This window comes from Nematostella vectensis, chromosome 1, assembly GCF_932526225.1.
Source record: "Nematostella vectensis chromosome 1, jaNemVect1.1, whole genome shotgun sequence".
NCBI lineage: Eukaryota > Metazoa > Cnidaria > Anthozoa > Actiniaria > Edwardsiidae > Nematostella > Nematostella vectensis.
This window is the reverse complement of record NC_064034.1, coordinates 1473350-1498370: the sequence shown is the minus strand read 5'-3', so window position 1 is coordinate 1498370 and position 25021 is coordinate 1473350. Positions and strand designations below refer to the sequence as shown.

Genomic DNA, 25021 nt, shown 5'->3' with positions numbered 1-25021 from the left:
TATGTATAGTACTAAGCTACTATTTTATTGTACATTCATTGTGTACATCATTCGTTATTTATCAAAATCACCAATCTTAAACTGTTATTTTATTAAAAGAGGCGATTATACTATGGCATAGCTTATTCAGGTTATGGAAGATTTTTACGCTAAAAGAAAAAGTCGCATCCAGGCATGCATGGGGTCCACGCAAAGACGAAGTCACGGCTGAACCTGCTGTATATTCGCGAATTTTAATGGATCAGAAAAATTGACAACAGAAATTGGGATCTCCTAGTATAAAGGACATGTAATAAAACTATCACTAATGGCGAGGAGACACTTTTCCATCACTGGATGGCATTTTAGCGGCCGCTGAGGAACCACTTGTTTCTTTGTATAAACGATAAGTCGTGACCGACACAAAGAACGGTTGCGCGGGAGGGTAGTGAACTTCTTACACATTTTTTTCTCCGCGTTCGCAAAATTAAAGACTTTCGAAATGTGCTTAGAAAGTTTTCACGAAAATTAAGATGCGCGAAAATAAAGAAGAATAAGGTAGACACTTTTCGCCTAGTCCACAGGGTAGACCGAGGCATGTAAAATAGTTCAGGTTCACTCTGTTTTAGAACCTTTTTATAAGAATGTTCAGCCTGACATTTCTCAAAATCTAAGAACAGGCTAAGAACATACCAAATTAATAGGTAAAAGTATCACAGGACATTCTTTATAGAATGATGTGTTCTAATTCATTATCATAATTCATAATCAAAAAGCCAAAAAGTCCATGATGATTAAGAAGAGGAATCTAGGTATTGATGCTCTGCAACTTTTTAATTCATGCGAACACTATGATGCGAGAGAAGAGTATTTTTGTTGAGCGATTGCGCTCCAGGATCAAGCGCTATCTCTTTTGGGCCCAGGATAGAAGCGCCCGCAATGATCGCTGGATCTTCCAATCGTGCGTGTCGAGATGCGCGAACCGAGCTAACCCTTTACGATGATGGCCAAATGGCCAGGTACAACAAAATTCTAGGGACCAGTTATTGCTCATTTTGCTTAACAGAGAAAAAAGAAATAATATATAATGCTACCGAGATTATCTTTGGCTATTTAGCAAACACTATTGAGCTCTGGTACAGCCATTGCCACCGATTATGGGATCACAATAAAGGGAGTAGTAGAATGCGCGACATTTTGAGATTTTGGTCAGATAAAACATGAAACACTTGCTGGGCGTGGCAGGATGGAATCCCCTAGTTATTGAACTGTTAGAGTGGTTTTCAAAAACCCGTGAAATACTATTTAGTTTTTTTAGCACTAATACACTGTAATGTATCTGTTCTCTTTTGTTCTGACTTGACGATTACACTTTAACAATTACATTTTGTTGCACGGGATTTTGAAAACCACTCTATTCTCGCATGCTTGTTAGCTAAGTTTCTTTAAGCTTTGTATTGTTAGTCATGTGTACGTCACACTATAAGCAAAAGAGTGAGAAAATTATTAGGATAATTTATATACTTTTAATGTTCTTGTTTGTCTTCGCTTTTAATTCCGGAAGTGGTCAGAATGCGTATATGTCGGCGGCATTCTGCATAATCATGTGACGTCACCCTGACCCTAATATCTCTCCAGACATCCGGTTGGTGTTTGGCAGGCGAAATAGTAATCATTCGTACGGCATGTGGTGGTATCCACACTCAGAGCATTCCAACATCAGAGGTCACTAACCCACCGGGATTATTACTCATTATACCCTTCAACCAGTTGAGGACGCAAGATGCATCAACTCAGCTGAGCGTCTGATGGAATGGAAATCAAACTCTAGAACTCAGCTCTGATCTTGAACGACTGTTTTTGCTGTTTTCATTTGGATTATTCGAAGAAGCACTTGATAGCTTAAAAGATCGGTGATCCCGTGTGATAGGGGGTACGGCAGCCTGCTCGTTGGCTTCATCCTCAACGTGAGTAATTCAAACATCCGATAGATAGAAACAGTGATAACATAGGTCCGCTTGGTGCTACAATTTGCAGGCATCGTCTGTAATCCGCTCTGCCGGTCTCTCTTTAGGATACATCATATCCGAAGGTGAATCCTTGAGCAATCCACAAGTCAAGATCTTCGAACTGCTTACATCGCACCCCGTGAAGCATGGGTCATAGACGTGTGGATCTTTACTTGTTTGGAATTATCTTTCTTGCTCTACATCGGCCAGACATTGCTACTCTTCGAACAGGTACTATTCCAGATTACCATTAACCCCTCAGCTCACATTACTCTCAAATCATGTAGGAAATTGCGTCTTATTTATTTGTGCTTTACTTATATCTGTTGTTGATTTTTTTGTGTATATTGTTCTTTAAACGAAAACCTTTTGGGAAGGTTTACGGTCCAGTTAACACTCTGTTATACCGTTAGTAAACAAGTAATGAGGTTGTGTTTTTCGCTGCTAAAATCAAATGTTGCAGGATTTTCTAGGCGCGTAAATTGCGGATAAATCCATTTACACAAGAAATTTATATTATTCTCAATAAAATTCTTTTTTGACTAAAGCCTATCTTGTAAGAGCTGTTACAAAGTGTTAATTGGACAAAGTTATGTATTGTATACGAAAACGTATAGCATTTTTTCCCGAAATCTCGAGAAATGCAAGCTCTGACATAGATAACAAAGTTGAAACCAGTTGAAAGTGTGTTAGTTTACAAAGATAGCATAATAAGGCTAAAAATCTGACACGAGCGAGGTGGCCAATTACTCGTCTGATAACAACCCAGACATACTTAGAATATATTTAAAGTCGTTCATCTGTTTGTTTCCAAGAGGTATCCCTAACCAGTAATTTTCAACGTGTGAAAACGTGGATAACAGGGGCCAATGTTTGCGAGCTTTGCGAGGTGACAAAATATTGTAATCGCTTAACATGTCATCAAGTGGAGTTGCGCTATTTCACACCAAGGCCTGTATTAGACAAACAAATATACTGGTCTCCACAAACCACTTCAAAGCTGCTTTGAAACGATTAGTTTCATATATGGGGGGTGTTTAAAAAACATAATAACAATTTGCGGTCGGCCTTTGTGTGGAAGACGACAATCAAGGGTAATTACGTCTAATGATTGTATCAACTATTTTGATTGATAATTATTTTTGTCTCCGTTGAGAGAGCGATTGGCTTGTAGAGTCAAGATCCATCACTCTTAAGAACTTAATGTAAACAAAAAACATTACAATGCAGCCCCGAAAATATTGACAAAATTGACTTTTTTTGTTTCCAAAGAAGAAGAAGGATTTTTTGACTCTCAAATTTCTTATGGAAACAATTCAAGCAAAACTCGGCATGAGCTTAACCTGTGCAAAAATACGGTAGTTGAGAACGTCAACAAACTTCTATGGTCTTACTCCCCCCCCCCCTCCCCTGACAAAGTCACACCATCACACCCGATATCACGATTGGCTTGGTGGGATCTGAAAAGGGATAAACCAGTATATCAGAATTGAGAACAGTATTAGATGGATTATGGGAGTCATTTCCGCGCTCAAATAGCGTTAATTACGATAGCTTGGAAGTGTTGTGAGTTATGAATACAAAGCTGTCACTCGATGTCTTCTAGTGATTGAGTTGATGGGACTTGGGTTGACAGCACGGTGACATGCGGTAGTTTGGTTTTATTAAAATAGAACAGCTCGCATACTCGTCTATTAATCTGTTACTTATCTTCTGAATTCTTGTTCAGATTCGTGAGTCTCATTTGAGTAATTTGGGTCTTGCTTATTCTATAAATTTGTCGTGCCAAATATTGATATGACAGGACTCGCCTGTATATTATGTAATGTAAACAAAACTGCAAGGATGTGTTATTGAACTTTTAAGCCTTCTATTCGTCAGCCACAATATTGGTCATTTTGCTAGCCTCCTGAATAAGAGATGTAAGCATGTACATCAGGGTGACAACGACTTCTAAGAGGTTGACAGAGTGCAGTGTAATTTATTAAACTGTAAGTTCAGAGCCATAACAAGACTCAAAATACTGGAGGTGGGCACGACACAGAAATCATCTCCTTATATTTTGGTCATTTCCTAATCTTTTGAAAAAATAAACCTGGAAGGGGCAGGCTCCCCCTCTAGGATCTTGCTCTAGGACTGTTTGAATGACACTTTTTGCCCCTGTCAATCAATGTCAATCAGGTAGGGTATCTTTTCAGAAATGCTTTTTTGACTACATGTGATCTTATACAAATGATTCTGACTGTCCGAGAAATTAACCCTACATTTCGCCTAAATTGAGTGACTCGAAATATTTGGATTAAGTAACGCAAAATTTGGTCTTTCGTTTCACAAATCTGACAAATGAAAAATGAGGCATTCTCTTATCAACGGTGTGAGACGGGTCCAATATCTTGGTGAGAGATTATGGGATGCTTAAATCCTTGTCTATACGGTCTCTTTACCAGGCTCCCGATCGCAGTCCCCCCTCCCTTTTTGACAAATTATAAGTAAGTGTGCCGCGTCTTCAACTCTTTTATCAGGCGTCTCAATGGCTCCTCCACAGGTATCCCATGGCCTTACAGAAACTCAGCACACTATTGGCCGATGGATCATCAAGTCGGACTTCTCGATATGAAAACCAACATGACAGGAAACCACAATGGCAAAGCGAACCAGATACATTTCCAGGGGCCAGGAAACGGAGTTCTTTACGTCAACAAGAGCGTCCGTATAGTTCTAGGGACATTCTGGGACCAGTGTGTTGTGGACCCCTCTAAATGCAGTACCCCGTTGACAGTGTCCCTGTGGATAAGGTACTCTCGTCGAAAGAATGAGAACATGTCCAGTAAGCAGTTCATTGCCGGGACAGAAGCAGGGTTCAGGACCCCTGGGTTCTCAATACACCACGTGCCCCACCAAAAGTCCCAGGAAAGGTTCATCGTCAAGGTAAACAATGGGGGGACCGTCTGGGCAGGGAGCCTTAACGTCACCTCCGACAAATGGACCCAGATGTCGTTCACTTGGACGAATACGACTGGCCTCAAGTTGTACAAGAACTGTAAGAACGTGACCGGCTACCTGGCGGGCCAGGCCATCCCGTGGGGGGTAGGCATGGGGAAGACAGCGCCAAAGGATCATAACCTGTACTTGTCCAAAGCCCCCGGTCAGGGGAGGGGTGCGTCTCGGATTTCGTATGATGACGTAGCTGTGTGGTATAGTGACTTGGTGGAAGACCACTTCATACTTCTGTGCTCCGACAAAGTTGGTAGGTACTTTGTCACATTAGCAAATGAGAGAGCATCCATTTCCATCGGCTGATTTGAGGAAATCTATCGCGATTGTTTTCGATGGAATTTCTTTGTTTTAGATGTTTGTTTTGACAAATCTCTACGTTTATAACTCGTCAGAGGTTTTTAAGAACTCGCAATAAAACGAGTCAGTAAAAAAGCATCCCACTAGAAAAGACCAACCATCGATTCCTAACACAAACACCATCGAAATCTATAAGCCCTAACGTCTCATTGTTTATTTTGAGGTATTGACAGGTTTTGCTCTTCATGTTTCCATTGTTGATGTTGAATTTAAACATGTTCTCCTCTTCATGTTTACGTCTCATTGTTGATGTTGAAGTATTTTAACATGTTCTCCTCTTCATGATTACGTCTCATTGTCAAGGTTTGACATGCTTTGCTCTTCATGTTTACGTCTCATTGTCAAGGTTTGACATGCTTTGCTCTTCATGTTTACGTCTCATTGTCAAGGTTTGACATGCTTTGCTCTTCACGTTTACGTCTCATTGTCAAGGTTTGACATGCTTTGCTCTTTATGTTTCCAGATGCGCCAAATATGCAGAGTGGTTGTACCGCCGGCAGCAGCTGGCTCAAGGTCTCCTGGGTACCCCCTGCGGCGATGTATGATCACGTGACTGGATACAACGTCTGGTACCAGTACCCAGACACTCCATGGGAGAAGTCCTTCGCGGCGCTACCAGCGCGCATGCGCAACATCACGAGCCTTAGTAAGCTCATTTTTCACTTCATCTCTTATAAAGTAAAATCACCGTTATAAGGACCTGCCTTATAATATCACCTCGTAACCAGGCAAGGCTGTAGCAGGGGGTGGGGCACTGGGGGCATTTGCCCCCCCCCCCCCCAAACATTTCGAGGCCTGCTACGGCCATGCCAGGGGAAGTTTTGAAGGTCCAAATGAGGGAGGGCTCCATTTGTTTCTGTAACTTTTAACCGTCTCTGTTAGTTATGTCCCGATAGTGTCCTTATTAGGAGCCTGACCTTGAAGAATACTGAAGAAGTCTGTATATCTTTTGCGAACTTTAGAACCAGCATCAGTGGTAAATCTGCGTGTTCAGAACAAGCTTCTCAACAGCTACGGGCGAATAAGCGAGATCGTTACCTGCAAGACCACTAAGATTCGTAAGTACCCGCGACTAATGACATACCTGAACACCTTGTACTCATAGTGAACAATAAGGCACTTTTGGATTATACGGGTTTTTTCTGACTGTCTTGTACGCACGGTAAACTGGATGCAATAATGGATTATATGAATTTCCTCTGACCTCAGAGACTCCAATGCCAGTGAATGTCGCTATCACAGCAACGTCTTCGAGAGCCCTTTTCGTCGAGTGGGACACCCAAAAGAATCGCAAAGAGCCGCTGGGATTTCTGGTAAGACTAGCGTGCACCCCCTTGGATTGGTTACATGGTGTATAGAGCACCCTGTGGTCCGGTATTCCTTGTATCCCTTTAAGATGGCCTAAAAGCGGTTTCACGGGCTAGAGATCAAGGTGGGTGGTATAAGCCCAAGTATACCACTCGTCTTTCCTTGTGCTGGTTCCCTTGGAACTCTGCTCTGTGGTTAGACAAATGTGCTATAGATTAGCAGGTCGCGAACGGAGGGGTGTCTCGAACCAACACTTAGCAGCCTTGATAGGACCCGCAAACCCATCCTCTCTCCGTGAAGTCAATTGTGTAGCATTAAATAACCCTTTGAGTTAATGTCTTTTTTCGTTATATAGACAAATGGAAAAATGTTTGATTTTCTTTCAAACAGATTCTTCAAACAATAGTTAATAATATGCTGCAGTAATAACACACAATAAAGAAAAGCGACTTTCGTTTGCAGGTCATGTACAAGACTTATGACACCGATGACTTCATCAAACTTGACGTTGGTCCGCTCAGGCATTACCTTATCTCCGACTTGTCTATGAATACTCGCTATGATATCCGACTCGTAGCCTACGGCGGCAAGGACTACAAGGACAGCAGCCCAGTAGATATCACTGCCTCCACCGACAAAGATGGTAAGAACAACAAGAACTAGAAAAGCTGAATGTGTTATTCGAGCATGTTTCTAATGTATGATTTTCAGAACCCTGACACATCTGGTTTTTGGGAACTGAGGTTTTTTCCCCTGTATTTAAAAGACATATGCGTTCACAAAAAGTGTATTGGAATCGTATTTGCCAGAAAATGCCAGATGCGTGTGGATTGGAGGCGTAAACGGAGGGGAAAAACGTTCTAAACACGTAGTGGCTATTTGCCCGACAGTCAGGACAGGTCCTCAATGGACTAAATGCCCGACAGTTTTCAATTGATTCAAATAACCAAGTAAATTAGGCAAGCGAATCTGAAACACTATAATATCGCTATCAAAGCAAGTGACACATGAATTTTATTTGCTACAATAAGACTGTCTGGAAACGCCATGAAAAGTACTGATAGTAATAGTAAACAATAAAAAAAATCGACGACATGGCCAAGAATTGAACCTGAACCTCATTCAGATCAAGTAAAATGAGAAAAAAAAAAGACCAGACATGCGCTGAAACATCGTATGGCAGCATAAAGCTTTACGGCTAAGCTGAAGATTTCGGCCCCAGCACCGCTATCTAGCAAACTGTACAACACAAAGGAACCTGAGGTACCCGCGCATTAATGGGAAATAACCAGGATCCCAGCCCTGTCTTAGTCGGTTACGCCACGCACAGCTCGCTGAGATGTAGACTGAAAAATATCGAGGTCTTTTTCACGCTTGCGCCTCTTGGGAATAGGTGCATTGCTATAGTAATGTAGTGATGTCGTCATCATGTGCAGCAAACTACGACCTATGTCTACATTGCTGACTTTAGTGTTTGTTCTTCTTTGTCCAGTCACGCACGTGCATGTGATTTTTGTGTGTGCTCAGAACAACAAAAGCAAGCTACATTGAAATGCACGCAATCGAGGATGCCTTGTGTTCTTATAAAATACTGTGATTTCACATCTCGTACGCTACTCTCCTCGAATTTCTTAGGAGCAATTCAGATTCTAGAGTTCATATTTTTTGGCACAGGGGTCTCAAACCTAAATATAGCGTCAAAAAAAACCATAAACAATGCGATTTGAAGTGTAGAGACTCAAAACTCTGTAACGACGCATTTTGTTATAAAAAAGCTGACGCACTTTGTTGAAACATCTGACGCACCCAAGTATTTTCATCGTGGTATTTGCCAATAAATAGTGTAACAGACAGCTTTGTCACCCTTAGCCACCACTTTGCTAACGATTTTATAGTATATATGCCAGCAAGGAGCATTTTATAGAATATATACTAGAAAGGAGCATTTTATAGTATATATATCAGCAAGGAAAAGCTTTAAATTCTGACAACAAAGCCGAATTCAGATTCGCTTTCCCTTTCTCGACAAATATAGAACTTACTAGGTCGATAATTTACTCTTTTTTTTAATTAAATTGCAAACTGTCAGAAATTTCCCGACTGTCGGGCAAATAGCCACTGCGTTCTAAAAGGAACTTCGGATACGTGGAGACGTGGTCTAAGCGCTTGGAGTATCCTCTCGATCATCTTCTAATGCAACATCAAGCTTAGAGGAATGTCAGGGTTTTTCAAAAGACATGGATGAATATGGATGAATGGATGAATATTGCGTCCTTGCCTCATCGAGTAGGAGCGCTAAATTTATTTTGAATCACTTATATTATTCGCTTTTCCCCTTTTGCCGCCTCTCATTGTGTCCACTTTCCTTTTCAGACATGCGCTCTGTATTATCCGTCAGCATCAATCTAATCAGTCCTAGTGCCCTGAACGTGAGCTGGTCGCCGCCGCTTGACCCGTACGCGAAGTACTGGTACCGAGTGTTCATGCAGTGGACACAGGGCGACCGCTCGATGATGGCGGAGATATACGCGGGTAACAGGAGCACCTGCGTAGCCCGACGAGAGCAGATCCCTTTCCCGCACACGATCTCTGTCATGGCGTTTGTCGGCGAAGTGGTCCCACCGAGGCCTATTCAAGGTGAGGCACCTTCGCGTGCCAGGTATTTCAAACTTTGCGCGGTTAGTAAATTAAGAATAATGAGTAAAGATTTGTTGTCACTGTGATTAGATTAGATTGGTTGGTGCGTTTAAAATTTATTTTAAATGTAAGCCCGCTTTTTTTACTTTGCCCTACACGTCTGTTTTCTTCATAGAATCTTCATTCGTACAAACGTGTTACAGAATATCCATTTAAGAATACGCTGCTCGTGTATAGCGGCATTTTCTGAGGTTTGACATCATCTCGTAGGGCCAGTCATGAACGCCTTGGTGAGTTACGTCACATGGGAATCGTCAATAATCACGTGGTCGCCACCCGCGGGGTTTGCCGGGAAATACATGATAGACAAGTACATAGTTACGCTGAGATCCGGGGGAGTTCGGCAGAGCTACACCACCTTACAAACCAGGCTAAAAGTAGTGGGCATGGAACAACTAACGACATACTTAGTGAACGTGTTAGCGGTGAACCGGGCAGGAATGAGTCCAGCCTTGGTGGAAGACATCGAGTTTGTCACGAAAGGTGAGCGGAGTCTTGGAGAATTGTTACAGACACTTTCAAAGCCTTATCCAGAGGTCATCTAGTGCGCCTCATGGAGTCATTCAGGGCTGCATTTATTTAATGCTATCTCATGTCCATGAAGAGACGCTCGTAAAAGTCAGAAGGCGTGAGATGAAACCTAATTTGTGTTTACTAATTACCCTTTTGCTTTCTCTGCAACTTTACTATCCTCAAATTGAGGCACCATTTGGAAAAACAGAAAAAAAAAGAAACCTATTTGAAGAAAGGCACACACTTTGCGACCCAAGACTGTGCCTTATTGTTAAATTATCAATCTTGCCCAGAGGAGTAGAACAATTTATTGCAGCTAGTAAAAGGTTTCCGCTTCCTTTTGCACTTGGGCCAGACAGATGACCCCACGCTCATCTCGCCTATTTTCAGATCGCGATGAATGTGCCGACCGCTCTGCCGCCACGTGTGACGACCCGGACGCTGTTGTGTTTAGTAAGACAGGATTTAAAAAGTTTTCTTTTCGTTAATTTCAGTACTTATGAGTACCATTTCTTTGTGGCACAGATCAAAAGAACTGCCATGGAAGCTTTACCCGTTGTCATGGTACCGCCACCTGTGTCAACACTAAGGGTTCATACTATTGCAAGTGCGGACCAGGTTTTGTGGGGAATGGCTTTCTATGTAGAGGTGAGTACATTTGTTTAACATTTGTCATTGGCGTTATAATTAGTGAGTATATTAAAGATTTTCGGTCGTTTCTTTTTTTTGAAGAAAAAAAGTGTAAGATATTTATTAAGTGTAAAAGTCTGATACCTTATTAGTGATATTTAATCGAGGATATCACAGTTTCTCGCTTAAATTAGCGATGGGGATGGACGCTTTGTGTGCTTGGACGCTTTGTGTGCTAAGCGAAAAATGGCGGCGTGTCGCACTAGCTCTTTGCTGCTCGCTTTGCGTGCCTGTTTCTTCAACAAAAACCCAAAACATGTGATAAGCACCCATTTAGACGCAATGTTTATATGCGCGCGCAAGTCCTTCGTCTCCTATTTGTATTCATACTTTCCTGCGCCGGGTGTAATGGAGATGTATTTGTTTCACAGTAGAATCCCCCGGTCTCAGTGACAAAGACTTCTGCGGTCCAATTACAACGCAAAACATCAAGTGGTCACGCACTCTGAAGGGTCAGACGGACGTGACAAGCTGCCCTAAAGACGTCACGGGTTAGTCACGCAAGTCATATGAACATTTGTTTTAGTAGCTTAGATTCCCTGCTTGATTTTTCTTGGCATTTTCCTCGTCTTTGTCAGGTGTTGCAAGAAGAAAGTGCAAAGAGCAAGAGCCGGATCAGGATGCATCATGGGATACACCGGATCTGAGCGAATGCATTTCGGAGTGGGCTTTGAATATCAAAGAGCAGGTAATAATAATGGTATTTTGGTCATTGCGCCGTTATAAGGCCGCTACATTTTTTTGCATTAAATGACCATTCCGTGATAATGTGAAACGAAAAGAAACGAAACGGCACCCTTTTCTTGGAGAAGTAATCGGGCAGTTCGGACACCTTTCTCATTTTCCGAAGGTGTCCGCAAACAATGGAGTGCACTCATCAATTGATCACATTGTTTCGTGATGAAGTGTTTGCAAACGAGGGAGTTTCCTTCTCAATTGATCAAATTGTGACGCGATAAGATGTCCGCAAACAAATAAGTCCACTCATTAATTGATTACATTGTGTTGTGATAAAGTGTTCAAAACAAAGGGAGCCCACTTATCAATTGATCACATTGTGTGACGCGATAAGGTGTCCGCAAACGAGGAAGTCCACTCATCAATTGATCAGGTGGTTTCGTGATAAAGTTTTAAAAAATGATGGAGTCCATTCATCAATTGATTACATTGTGTCGTGATGAAGTGTTCGAAACAAAGGGAGTCCACTCATCAATTGATCATATTATATACAGGCTCTGGACCCCAGCGAAGCGGTGACATCTGTAGCATCCAAGGTGGCGAATCTCACGAGTGTGACGAGGGTCGAGGATATCTATCCCGGTGATCTGTACGCTGTCGTGGACATTCTTGGACTTCTCTCAGAAAGGGCGGGGTCAAGTAGGAGCTCTGTCCCACAGGCGTCTACAGACTTTACTAAGGTTGGCCGACTTTTCGTGTTTCGAAAATCTAGAACATTGGCAGGCTAGAGGGTGCTTTAGGATAATATTTCATTTTTTCTCCCTTATCTGGGCGCCTCTTTTTCTAAAAGGCTTTGCCACATTGATACACTCTATGGTGCCGTACATGCCCTCGCCCCAGTTCTCTCACGACATGGCGAACCTTATCAACCTATTGTGATGACGAGAATGATCATCTGTTACATTTCCTGTTTCTATTTTATATATAGGCAGTTGTGCAAACGGCGAGCAACATCCTGGAAGCTAAAACGATCAACAAGTGGTCCTTTATACCACCGGTGGGTTATAACTACTTGCCATAGCCCTTAGAGGGTGACTTGCCATAGGTATATATTACATGTAGGTATAAGCAGTGTGACTTGCCATAGGTATATATTACATGTAGGTATACATCTTATTCTGTATCATGCCATCTCTAGACAAAGCATGCCGTTAGCAGGGTGACTTGCCATTGATATATATCACGTGCGTCTTACTGTATCATGCTATCTCTAGACAAAGCGTGCCGTTAGCAGGGTGACTTGCCATAGGTATATATTACATGTAGGTATACATCTTACTGTACCATGGCATCTCTAGACAAAGCGTGCCGTTAGCAGGGTGACTTGCCATAGGTATATATTACATGTAGGTATAAGCAGGGTGACTTGCCATAGGTGTATATTACATGTAGGTATACATCTTATTCTGTATCATGCCATCTCTAGACAAAGCGTGTCGTTAGCAGGGTGACTTGCCATAGGTATATATTACATGTAGGTATAAGCAGGGTGACTTGCCATAGGTATATATTACATATAGGTATAAGCAGGGTGACTTGCCATAGGTATATATTACATGTAGGTATACATCTTATTCTGTATCATGCCATCTCTAGACAAAGCGTGTCGTTAGCAGGGTGACTTGCCATAGGTATATATTACATGTAGGTATAAGCAGGGTGACTTGCCATAGGTATATATTACATGTAGGTATACATCTTATTCTGTATCATGCCATCTCTAGACAAAGCGTGTCGTTAGCAGGGTGACTTGCCATTGATATATATTACATGTAGGTATAAGCAGGGTGACTTGCCATAGGTATATATTACATGTAGGTATACATCTTATTCTGTATCATGCCATCTCTAGACAAAGCGTGTCGTTAGCAGGGTGACTTGCCATAGGTATATATTACATGTAGGTATAAGCAGGGTGACTTGCCATAGGTATATATTACATATAGGTATAAGCAGGGTGACTTGCCATAGGTATATATTACATGTAGGTATACATCTTATTCTGTATCATGCCATCTCTAGACAAAGCGTGTCGTTAGCAGGGTGACTTGCCATAGGTATATATTACATGTAGGTATAAGCAGGGTGACTTGCCATAGGTATATATTACATGTAGGTATAAGCAGGGTGACTTGCCATAGGTATATATTACATGTAGGTATACATCTTACTGTACCATGGCATCTCTAGACAAAGCGTGTCGTTAGCAGGGTGACTTGCCATAGGTATATATTACATTTAGGTATAAGCAGGGTGACTTGCCATAGGTATATATTACATGTAGGTATACATCTTATTCTGTATCATGCCATCTCTAGACAAAGCGTGCCGTTAGCAGGGTGACTTGCCATTGATATATATCACGTGCGTCTTACTGTATCATGCTATCTCTAGACAAAGCGTGCCGTTAGCAGGGTGACTTGCCATAGGTATATATTACATTTAGGTATAAGCAGGGTGACTTCCCATAGGTATATATTACATGTAGGTATACATCTTATTCTGTATCATGCCATCTCTAGACAAAGCGTGTCGTTAGCAGGGTGACTTGCCATAGGTATATATTACATGTAGGTATAAGCAGGGTGACTTGCCATAGGTATATATTACATATAGGTATAAGCAGGGTGACTTGCCATAGGTATATATTACATGTAGGTATACATCTTATTCTGTATCATGCCATCTCTAGACAAAGCGTGTCGTTAGCAGGGTGACTTGCCATAGGTATATATTACATGTAGGTATAAGCAGGGTGACTTGCCATAGGTATATATTACATGTAGGTATAAGCAGGGTGACTTGCCATAGGTATATATTACATGTAGGTATACATCTTACTGTACCATGGCATCTCTAGACAAAGCGTGTCGTTAGCAGGGTGACTTGCCATAGGTATATATTACATTTAGGTATAAGCAGGGTGACTTGCCATAGGTATATATTACATGTAGGTATACATCTTATTCTGTATCATGCCATCTCTAGACAAAGCGTGCCGTTAGCAGGGTGACTTGCCATTGATATATATCACGTGCGTCTTACTGTATCATGCTATCTCTAGACAAAGCGTGCCGTTAGCAGGGTGACTTGCCATAGGTATATATTACATTTAGGTATAAGCAGGGTGACTTCCCATAGGTATATATTACATGTAGGTATACATCTTATTCTGTATCATGCCATCTCTAGACAAAGCGTGTCGTTAGCAGGGTGACTTGCCATAGGTATATATTACATGTAGGTATAAGCAGGGTGACTTGCCATAGGTATATATTACATATAGGTATAAGCAGGGTGACTTGCCATAGGTATATATTACATGTAGGTATACATCTTATTCTGTATCATGCCATCTCTAGACAAAGCGCGTCGTTAGCAGGGTGACTTGCCATAGGTATATATTACAAGTAGGCATAAGCAGGGTGACTTGCCATAGGTATATATTACATGTAGGTATAAGCAGGGTGACTTGCCATAGGTATATATTACATGTAGGTATAAGCAGGGTGACTTGCCATAGGTATATATTACATGTAGGTATACATCTTATTCTGTATCATGCCATCTCTAGACAAAGCGTGCCGTTAGCAGGGTGACTTGCCATTGATATATATAACGTGCGTCTTACTGTATCATGCTATCTCTAGACAAAGCGCAAGCGTCAGGCGGGATCTTTGATGAGCAACCTTGACAATGTGGCACTAAAGATGGCTCAGTCTTCAGGAAGTGCAATCGCCGCTATGCCTAATGTCGGTAAGTAACCAGCCTTGCGCTTTTACTTTTGTATTTATTAAAAAAGGCCGATCACGCCTCCCTGTTACCATGTAACGCTCCCGATCCACACCACACATCATCACACACATCATTGGACACTTTTCTATAACATAACACGCCTACTTCGCGCTCCAAACCAATCAGCGGATATACTGTCAGAGATACATATTGTCAGAGATATACTGTCATTTTTTTATCGTTCATATAATTGTTACTTGCTTGTTTCCCATATTTTCAGTTCTGGGTGTGCGCTCGGTTATCAATGAAACTGCGCCAGAAGGGATCGGTTTCCGAGAAAAGTCAACGGACGGGAGTGATGAGCATACAGGCAACATGGTCATGTTTCCGTCTTCAGAGCTGAGCAAAGGTTCGCTTGGTTCACACTAGATGTATTAGTGATGGCGAGTCTAGGGGAGGGGTTTGAAATCCCTCTAATCATAGGTGACCCAGTGTGTTAGCTGGCCAACATATGGGGCCTCTCATCACAGGTGGCCCAGTGTGTTACCTGGCCAGCAAACAGGGCCTCTCACCACAGGTGGCCCAGTGTGTTAGCTGGCCAGCATATGGGTCTCTCACCACAGGTGGCCCAGTGTGTTAGCTGGCCAGCATATGGGGCCTCTCACCACAGGTGGCCCAGTGTGTTAGCTGGCCAGCATATGGGGCCTCTCACCACAGGTGGCCCAGTGTGTTACCTGGCCAGCAAACAGGGCCTCTCACCACAGGTGACCCAGTGTGTTAGCTGGCCAGCATATGGGGCCTCTCACCACAGGTGGCCCAGTGTGTTAGCTGGCCAACATATGGGGCCTCTCACCACAGGTGACCCAGTGTGTTACCTGGCCAGCAAACAGGGCCTCTCACCACAGGTGACCCAGTGTGTTACCTGGCCAGCAAACAGGGCCTCTCACCACAGGTGACCCAGTGTGTTAGCTGGCCAGCATATGGGGCCTCTCACCACAGGTGGCCCAGTGTGTTAGCTGGCCAACATATGGGGCCTCTCACCACAGGTGACCCAGTGTGTTACCTGGCCAGCAAACAGGGCCTCTCACCACAGGTGACCCAGTGTGTTAGCTGGCCAGCATATGGGGCCTCTCACCACAGGTGGCCCAGTGTGTTAGCTGGCCAGCATATGGGGCCTCTCACCACAGGTGGCCCAGTGTGTTAGCTGGCCAGCATATGGGTCTCTCACCACAGGTGACCCAATGTGTTAGCTGGCCAGCATATGGGGCCTCTCACCACAGGTGGCCCAGTGTGTTAGCTGGCCAGCATATGGGGCCTCTCACCACAGGTGGCCCAGTGTGTTAGCTGTCCAACATACGGGGCCGCTCACCTCTACTGAAACGAGTTCCATTCCCGGTCGAGACATGGGCAGTATATTTCTGTTTCTCTGCAGTGAATTTGTGTGTTCAGGTCCCAGGTCCCAGGTCCAGGATAAGCCATTCTCAATTAAGATGTTGAATGTTGGGAGAAGCTCTTAGAACAGATAAATAGAGAGAAATATGAGTGTCATGAGTGTTGCAACCCCCCTGCTGCCCACCAACTCCCTCCACCTAGTCCCCTGAACACCCCCCCTTACAGTCCCCTGAACACCCCCTTATAGTCCCCTGAACACCCCTCCTTACAGTCCCCTGAACACCCCCCATTACAGTCCCCTGAACACCCCCCCTTACAGTTCCCTCCCCTGAACACCCCCTTCCCCCAGCCCCCTGAAAAAACTCCTGGATCCGCCCATGATAAGGCATTCACACCACCATCACCATCACTGACTTGCCATTACTTATATAGTTATCGCACATTTCAGGTAAAGAGCCACAGGTGGCTACCTACGTGTCGTACAACCGACTTGGGGAACTTCTCACAAGTGGGGAGTCAGAAAGGTGAGTGAAAAGCCTTAAGACAAAGTTACACTCGAGACTCCAATCGTCGTAATGGGTAACGTATGGCTGAATCTCGATCTCTAAAGCATATTAATATTCACAGGCTCAGAAACAAGAATACTACAGCTTTGTATTTTGTCGTTTATTTGCTTATTTATTTGATAGGCACTGCGGGTTACGAATTTTCCGAATTCTTCCTGTTGTAGTGTTGTGACCTGGGCACTAAGATTTCGCCCTTTGAGATGTTACCACCCCGGAAAGGGGTTAAATTGAAAGCGCTAACTCAACACTTGTATTTCACTCCTAGGAACATGACTATTAACTCCGCTGTGTTATCACTGACGCTCACCCCACTCAAGAGAAAAAGATTTAAGGAGCCCGTCACTATTATTCTCAGTCACGTCAAGGTATGTTAGCGCAACTCATAAAAAAATCCACCTCATTTTCGCTCCCAGGGCCTCCTCCGCTATCACGACCGAGGGGCTCTGGGTACAAGTACCCAGTACAATAGTATGTTCTTTTTTGACAGGCTAACCGAGGATTCGGGAAACCCTCCTGCGTGTTCTGGAACATGTCGCGGTCAGTATTTTGTTAAAGCTTATTAGGAATTACTGTGAATAAGAAAAGTTTACTTTGGTCGAGAGAAGTTTACTGTGATTAAGAGAAGTTTACTGTGATTAAGAGAAGTTTACTTTGATCTAGAGAAGTTTACCGGTTGCTAATGGTGCGTGCGATCATCTTTATATGTTTTAAAAGGCCGTGAGGAGCCCCACTATCCCTTTTTAGATATATTTTAATCAACCTGTTTTAAGATAAGGGGCCGACGCAAGACATTACCTCACTACCTGTTTTAAGATTCTAAGGGGCCGACGCAAGACATTACCTCACTACCTGTTTTAAGATTCAACAAATAGCAAAGCAAATAAACAACATTACCACTGTTACAGTCCAGGTCAGTCAGGTTGACCTGGACTGTAACAGTGATAATGTTGTTTATTTGCTTTCGTGTAAAACGTGTGGTCTACAATATGTAGGCTGTACTACAACTAAGTTCCGGGTACGCTTTAATAACCATAAGAGTAGAATAGTTACCCACAAGAAAAGATCAGTGGCTGAGAGGGAGACCGCTGACCTGGTGTACAGGCAGTTCAACTCGGATGGACATAAGGGATTAGCGGACTCATCGGTCCAGATAATTGACAGAGTCCATGGAGATGAGAGAAGCTTGCGGGACAGGGAGGGGGCAATGGGGATATAGACTTGGATGGACATAGGGGATTAGCGGACTCATCGGTCCAGATAATTGATAGAGTCCATGGAGATGACAGAAGCTTGCGTGACAGGAGGGGGCATTGGGGATATAGACTCCAAACCACAACTCAGAAAGGGCTTAATGAGAACGACTTTTTTATAGCCATAAATCACCGAGGATATAGATCTATAAAAAAAATAGAGCTAATATTATGTTTTATTCCTTGACTAAAAATACGGCCATGACCCGAAATAAAATACTACTTAGCTGGCGGAAAATGTATTTCGAGATAAGTAGGAAGGTGCGATGAATAGAAGCGTAAAGTAGTATAAAAGAAGTTTTTTTTAAAAATCATTCCTCTATTCCTGTGAAATTTTATACAACCATACATGCACAACTATAACTATTATTTCTGTAAAATGTAATCAGATCAGTTTCTTGGTTACCAGGTTGCCTGGGTTTTGGTCCAACAAGGGTTGCTATGTGAACGGGACCAACAGCACTCACACGATATGCAAGTGCTACCATCTGACAGGGTTTGCCATCCTCATGAACGTCAAGGGAGACATGGACGCGATACTCAAGGTAACTCAAAATACAACTTTCGAGGTATTTATCATGCCATTCTTTTACTGTTCGTAAATTCTTATTACTATAAACAGCTGAATACAATGGTGCCCTCGAGGAATGGTTCTTAAACGGGGTAAAGCCTTAATTGTTGATCAGTTTACAGAAATAATAATTTACTATAAGAAATTTTTAACGGGATAGAATAGAGTAAGGGTCTTGAAACTTTGTTTTAATAATAATTGATATGATGAAATAAAAACGTATTTACAAATGCCAAAACATTAACAATACAAAAGTATGCGAATGTATTAAAACCAGGTAAACTACAATTATCAATCATTTTTTCAAGTTAAAGGTTTTGATAAGCCAAGTGTAAGTAAAAATGTTCTAATCAAATACAGAATTTCCTTTCAATACCACACGTTCTGGCTATATGAGTAAGAGCGGCCGCTTTAATCCTTAAATTGGTTCCTCATCGGATGGTCCTCTGGAACCTAGTCCCTAAACGCCACGACAATCGCCCACAGGGGGCCCAGCTCCACCTCAGTCTGCCTGATCTCTTCCATACTCCTTCCCTGAAAGAACACGAAGCACGCCATAGCTTCCATTGTCTTGGCGAACTGTTCTTCCTCGTCAATTGGCTCGTCCTCTTCGAGTTCCATGTTGATCACGCCCGATTCATCCTTTTCAATGCTGTACTCCTCGTCATTGGTAACAGAGTCGGATTTGTCCTCAGCTGTGACATTGACAAGACCAGCAGCATTTGCTGTCGTCAACTCAGGCTGGCTACAAGCCATGTCAGCATTCTTGTGCTCGGCAGTCGTCTGTCGTCTCTTGTTGCCGCCTTCAGTGTCGGGTTTAATGGTGAAACAAAGAGTTTCATTCTCCGAAAATGACTGCACGTCCTCTGCAAAGATCCATCAGTATTTTTCCAGCCTTACAGCTGTAGCATCGCCCTTCTTGTTGCCACCAGTCTCCACCGTCCTTTGCGTCGCGCATGCGCCCTGCTGCGTCTCAACAGGCGTCTGTTTAGACATGGCAACGGCCTCCTCCCCTTCGGAGCTTGAAACTATTTCCTGTGAGAAAACATAAGGAGAAATGAATATGGCTGATCAAAGTTCATGAGGCGCGAGCACGTATCAATACGCGCGACCTCCCGTGCCCTCTATCTTCTGGTCACTTGTCTCACCTCATCTCCGCACCAGTACTTGTACCCATAACGTCACTTGTCTCACCTCATCTCTGCACCAGTACTTGTACCCATAATACCCGAGGGCCACCCCGCCGAGTGCTAGCACGCCAATCGTAGCGCAGCGCCAGTAATTTGGCATTTTTAAAGAGCTATATTCGTAGATACCTGAACTGCAAAAGAGTTTCGTGGAATGGTAATAAGGTTAATGAATCCTTAATTAGTTACTATGACGTAATCTACCACGCGCGCTTGGGATCTCGGGAGTAGAACAAGATTGAGCGCGCACTGAATGCTGGTATAGAAACATTTGGGGTTTCTCTCAAGTCAATTGAGAGAGGACGCAAGCGCAAGCGGAAGCGCAACACAAGTTAGAATCGGTCAAACATAAGATCAAGCAGTTGCGTTTTTTAGCGCTTGCGCTTACGTTCCACTGAGAACCAACCGTTAGGATTCAAATTGGAGAGACTCATCAGATATTAATGGACTGGGGCATATTATATGTTATAACAGGATCTAATGGTCCGTGATTCCAATAGTAGTCCTCTGTATTGTTGTACCATTCTAAGGATGGTGCATTCAATGACATGGATTATCCAAGTTAATCGTGGAATTTTTTTCTCGTAGGGTGATCACCGCCTTGCTCTCTCGCTGATAACGTATATCGGCATCGTACTGTCCGTGGTCACTCTATGCATCGCGCTACTCACCTTCATCACGTTCAGGTACGTGGTCACGTCAGGCATCGCGTTACTCACCTTCATCACGTTCAGGTACGTGGTCTCGCTATGCATCGCGTTACTCACCTCCATCACGTTCAGGTACGTGGTCACGCTATGCATTGCGTTACTCACATTCATCACGTTCAGATACGTGGTAACGCCATGCATTACCTCACTCATCTTCATTGCGTTCAGATCCCAGCGACAGACACCAAAAGCTTGTATTTTGACACGTGTTTCGTGACAGATTTGTTTTATTTTTTTTTCACTGTATTTGCAGGTTTTTGAAGTCTTCCCGAACATTTCTACACAAGAACCTATCGATATCACTCATTCTAGCGCAGCTACTCTTTCTGTTTGGAGTCAACAAAACAGAAATCAAGGTAAATACGAGATGTATGTGGTTCTCATGGGAAAGGCTAGTTGGCGAAATGAGTTTCTTTACTCGGATATGTCCACGGAGCTTTCCTGTCTGCGGACTCTCAAAATGAATACTCTAAGAAAGATGCGATTTTGGCCGGAACAAATAGATTAATGTAGGGCACACACCTTTACCCTTCCCTAGTCGCTCACAAAGAGTATGGCATTGAAGAGATACAGGCTAGGGAATCAAATAGATCTTGGACATAATGCCCCTTTTCCCTAGTGAATTGGATGAACCTTATTACCCCTCTGTTTCCTTTGCCTCCGGCATGTGAATCGTGCTGAAAAACGTTAAAGCGCTTAGGTCTACACCGCAGAAACCAGGGAGGGGGGTCACAGAGGCATTCAGAAACCTGAGAGAGGCATCGCACGCCCCTACCCAGCCGCCTGTGGGTACCGAGGCGAAAAAGAGTAGTCGGTTTGGTTAAGCGTGTTCAAAATAAAGAATAAAAAAATGTAAAAAAAAATGTAGTAAAACAAGTTGCAAAAAAAAAAAAAAAAACGGAACACTTACCTAGGATCGGACAGCTTGGAACGAAGAGAGAGAAAAAAATAGACCATACATCCAGACGTCCGCTGAATCACCGTATGGCAGCTAAAGCTTTACGGCTAGGCTGGAGATTTCGGCCCCAGCACCGCTATCTAGCGAACTGTGTAACACACAGGTACCGAGGCACCCGCGCATTAATAGGGAGGCAATAACCAGGTTCCTAGCCCTTAAGACCTAAGTCTTATACGGTTACGCCACACACAGCTCGCTGTGACGTAGACTGAAAAAAATTGAGGCTTATCTGGGCGCCTTCGGTCCCTTGGGAGGGACTTTCCTATAGCAGCGGTGTCTTTGTCATGCACGTGAATATGTGGTTAAAAGACAACAGAGGTCAACTAAGAGAGCAAATACTGACGCGACTAAGAAATGACGTTATGATGCCTTATTGACTTTCTGAAAGTGTGCCCTAGAGCTGCTGTAACCGTAAACCGTAAACCGTAACTGTAAACCGTGCTGTAAACTAACCACGTATCACACAATTCAGTACGCGGTATTTCTAGGTCAGTTAGTCGAATGCCTCACTGAGAACCCCAAATTATCAAAATGGCGGAGGCGAAATGATACGGACTCGTGTTGGTTTTTCTCCTCAGCTTGTATGTCAAATCATAGCGGCCCTGCTTCACTACCTGTGGCTTGCCTCGTTCGCATGGATGGCCCTAGAGGGGGTCATGCTCTACCTCATGTTGGTCAAGGTGTTCGGTACGAAGACGATCACGAACAAGAAAAGAGCTGTCTTCCTCACCTTCGGATGGGGTAAGTGATTGATAAGTTTATAAGGAATATAAGGGCTATAGCGAAGTGAAATGTTGTATGCAAATGTGTCAATGTTATTTATTTTATTTTTTTTTTGGTCGAATTTCAGGTCTGCCTGCTGTGGTTGTTGGTGTCTCCGCAGGGATTTTTCCACAAGGATATAGTACACAGTATTAGTATGTGGATTTGTTCCTGTCCTGTTTGCGATAGTTTAGCCGCCATTTTTGTTCTACTTATTATGGCTGATTATTGTGATATAATGATATTTTTTTTTCTTTTAGTTGCTGGCTCTCTATGGAGCGTGGCTTCATCTGGTCGTTTGTTGGGCCTGCTTTGGGTGTAATCGCCGTAAGTAATCAAAATACTATCCGCGTGTACCACTCGCGTTTAGGTGTCCTTTTGGACATTTGGGCACACACCGCCTGCGAGGTTTTAAGCAATGAGAAAGTCATCCTTCAGTTCAAACCTACATCTTCTTATTTATGTGTGTTTGTAGAAAGATATTGGAAATAGCGTTTTATATATATTATTTTTTTAGTTTAACTTCGTGTTTATGGGCATCGCGTTCAGCGTTATGTCAAAGCGAGGTGGAAAGCAACGTAAACCGAGCAAGATACGCAAGATAAGGTATGACTCCTTAAATTCATTATTATCCCTGAATTCACGTTGCACCCCCCCTCCTCTCCCCTCTCTGAAAATCCACTCCTTATTAGGACAACGAGAGTGAAACAACATAGCGGAGATGATGGTGGATGATAATGTTTTGATGATGATGTTGATTATACGATGATGTTTAGATGATGCATGTTGATTATATGATGATGTTCTGATGATGATGATTGTGGTGATGATGTTCTGATGATGATGATTGTAGTGATGATGTTCTGATGATGTCATCTTCTGTGTCAGGTACTGGGCTAAGGCGTGTACCCTCTTGACGTGTATTCTCGGCCTCACCTGGCTGTTCGGGGTGTTTTACGTCAATAGCGAGACCCTGTTTATGGCGTACTTCTTCACAATCTTCAACTCCCTGCAGGTGGGAAATATCTATACACAGTGTTTTTTTTTTTTAAATACCCTACTTATCGGTATTGTTTGTCCTCATAGGATGTATTCATCTTCGATTGTGTTGTTTAAATACCCTGCTTATCCGTATTATTGTATTGTCCTCATAGATACGCCACTTATCGGTCGTATTGTTGTATTGTCCTCATACATACCCCACTTATCGGTATTGTTCTCATAGGGTGTATTCATCTTCAAATGTGATTTTTAAAATACCCTACTTATCGGTATTGTTTGTCCTCATAGGGTGTATTCATCTTCGATTGTGTTGTTTAAATACCCTGCTTATCGGTATTATTGTATTGTCCTTATAGATACGCCACTTATCGGTATTGTTGTATTGTCCTCATACATACCCCACTTATCGGTATTGTTCTCATAGGGTGTATTCATCTTCAAATGTGATTTTTAAATACCCTGCTTATCGGTATTGTTGTATTGTTCTCATAGGGTGTATTCATCTTCAAATGTGATTTGTATATACCCTGCTTATCGGTATTATTGTATTGTTCTCGTAGGGCGTATTTATCTTCTTGTTTCACTGCGTTGGCGACGAAAAGGTGAATCTTATTTCATACCCTGCCACTTGGTTTACTACAACAGCCTGAGGCACATGAGGCTTTCGGGCATACATAGACTTTTACCGGCGTCGGGTTATCCACTCTTCCTTAGAATATAAGACTTTTTTTATGGTGCATATGAGTTATATTAGATGGTGATTAGGAGGGGGGGGGGGGTTTCCAGGGGGGTCCTCTACGATAATGTCCTCCGTAGCAGGTTGGATGTTTGGGATCTATTTTATAATCGCTCATTTCCCCACTATTCACCTTCTAACTCTTCGTGGTATAACTTACCTCCGTAGCAGGTTGGATGTATGAAATCTCTTCTGTAATCGCTCATTTCCCAACTATTCCCCTTCTAACTCTTCGTGGTATAACCTACCTCGGTCCTCGATATATCAGGTTCGTCATGAGTACATCCGAGTTCTTTGTTGTCGGGAGAAAGGACCAGTGTACACGAGCACATCCAAGTCCAGCAAATCCGACTCGACCGCAAAGATGATCAAGTCCTCTGAGACTAATGATTCTAATGGCATCAAGAATATGAAGTTCATAGATGCTTCCGCTGTAAGTGTGAATAATCACTTGCTCTATTGAATTGGGATTTTGTGCTCGTCCCGCAGTACTTAGAGCCCCACCCTGTCTCACTTTTAGGGGAATCTTAACTGTGGTGAAATCTCCCAACTCCTAAGTATTGTCAAACTTACATCATCCTCATTTTATGATGGTGCGGGTCGCACTCCTATAGCAGTCATATTCTATCCGAGCCCCGCACCCCACCCCACCCCCCCTCGCTTCAACCTATCCCCTCATTTCGCCACTATTCACTAGGTAAGCGTTCATGTCAATGTTCGACATAAAACGTGTCGTTTTTTCTGCTATCATTTACTTGGCTTCTTAACGTCTTGTCTTCTGTGTAAACACCTGTAAACTGATTGTCTTCTGTGTAAACACCTGTAAACTGATTGTCTTCTGTGTAAACACCTGTAAACTGATTG

General features: G+C 43.0%; 2 protein-coding genes across 2 annotated transcripts in view; one reads left to right on the top strand and one right to left on the bottom strand.

Annotated features, from left to right (window-relative positions):
* The first annotated feature begins 1616 nt into the window (after nucleotides 1-1616).
* Nucleotides 1617-25021, top strand: part of LOC5516353 — a 26640-nt gene continuing 3235 nt past the window's right edge. Inside the window, exons 1-30 of the mRNA XM_048728718.1 lie at nucleotides 1617-1946; nucleotides 2054-2219; nucleotides 4534-5235; nucleotides 5806-5988; nucleotides 6305-6400; nucleotides 6552-6655; nucleotides 7113-7293; nucleotides 9024-9287; nucleotides 9558-9830; nucleotides 10251-10313; nucleotides 10386-10508; nucleotides 10922-11041; nucleotides 11129-11238; nucleotides 11783-11968; nucleotides 12217-12285; nucleotides 14939-15044; nucleotides 15304-15432; nucleotides 16864-16939; nucleotides 17247-17346; nucleotides 17469-17518; nucleotides 18641-18776; nucleotides 20578-20675; nucleotides 20953-21055; nucleotides 22236-22398; nucleotides 22508-22574; nucleotides 22680-22746; nucleotides 22937-23025; nucleotides 23308-23434; nucleotides 23982-24023; nucleotides 24426-24590. Coding sequence (XP_048584675.1) covers nucleotides 2135-2219; nucleotides 4534-5235; nucleotides 5806-5988; nucleotides 6305-6400; nucleotides 6552-6655; nucleotides 7113-7293; nucleotides 9024-9287; nucleotides 9558-9830; nucleotides 10251-10313; nucleotides 10386-10508; nucleotides 10922-11041; nucleotides 11129-11238; nucleotides 11783-11968; nucleotides 12217-12285; nucleotides 14939-15044; nucleotides 15304-15432; nucleotides 16864-16939; nucleotides 17247-17346; nucleotides 17469-17518; nucleotides 18641-18776; nucleotides 20578-20675; nucleotides 20953-21055; nucleotides 22236-22398; nucleotides 22508-22574; nucleotides 22680-22746; nucleotides 22937-23025; nucleotides 23308-23434; nucleotides 23982-24023; nucleotides 24426-24590 — 4077 coding nt within the window. The 5' untranslated portion in view covers nucleotides 1617-1946; nucleotides 2054-2134. The remainder of the gene's footprint in view (nucleotides 1947-2053; nucleotides 2220-4533; nucleotides 5236-5805; nucleotides 5989-6304; nucleotides 6401-6551; nucleotides 6656-7112; nucleotides 7294-9023; nucleotides 9288-9557; nucleotides 9831-10250; nucleotides 10314-10385; nucleotides 10509-10921; nucleotides 11042-11128; nucleotides 11239-11782; nucleotides 11969-12216; nucleotides 12286-14938; nucleotides 15045-15303; nucleotides 15433-16863; nucleotides 16940-17246; nucleotides 17347-17468; nucleotides 17519-18640; nucleotides 18777-20577; nucleotides 20676-20952; nucleotides 21056-22235; nucleotides 22399-22507; nucleotides 22575-22679; nucleotides 22747-22936; nucleotides 23026-23307; nucleotides 23435-23981; nucleotides 24024-24425; nucleotides 24591-25021) is intronic.
* LOC125567925 lies at nucleotides 18794-20197 on the bottom strand. Its single transcript, XM_048728974.1, has 2 exons — nucleotides 19951-20197; nucleotides 18794-19837 (listed from the first exon to the last, which is right to left on the bottom strand). The coding sequence occupies exon 2, from the start codon at nucleotides 19556-19558 to the stop codon at nucleotides 19256-19258; it is 303 nt and encodes a 100-aa protein (XP_048584931.1). The 5' UTR covers nucleotides 19559-19837; nucleotides 19951-20197; the 3' UTR covers nucleotides 18794-19255.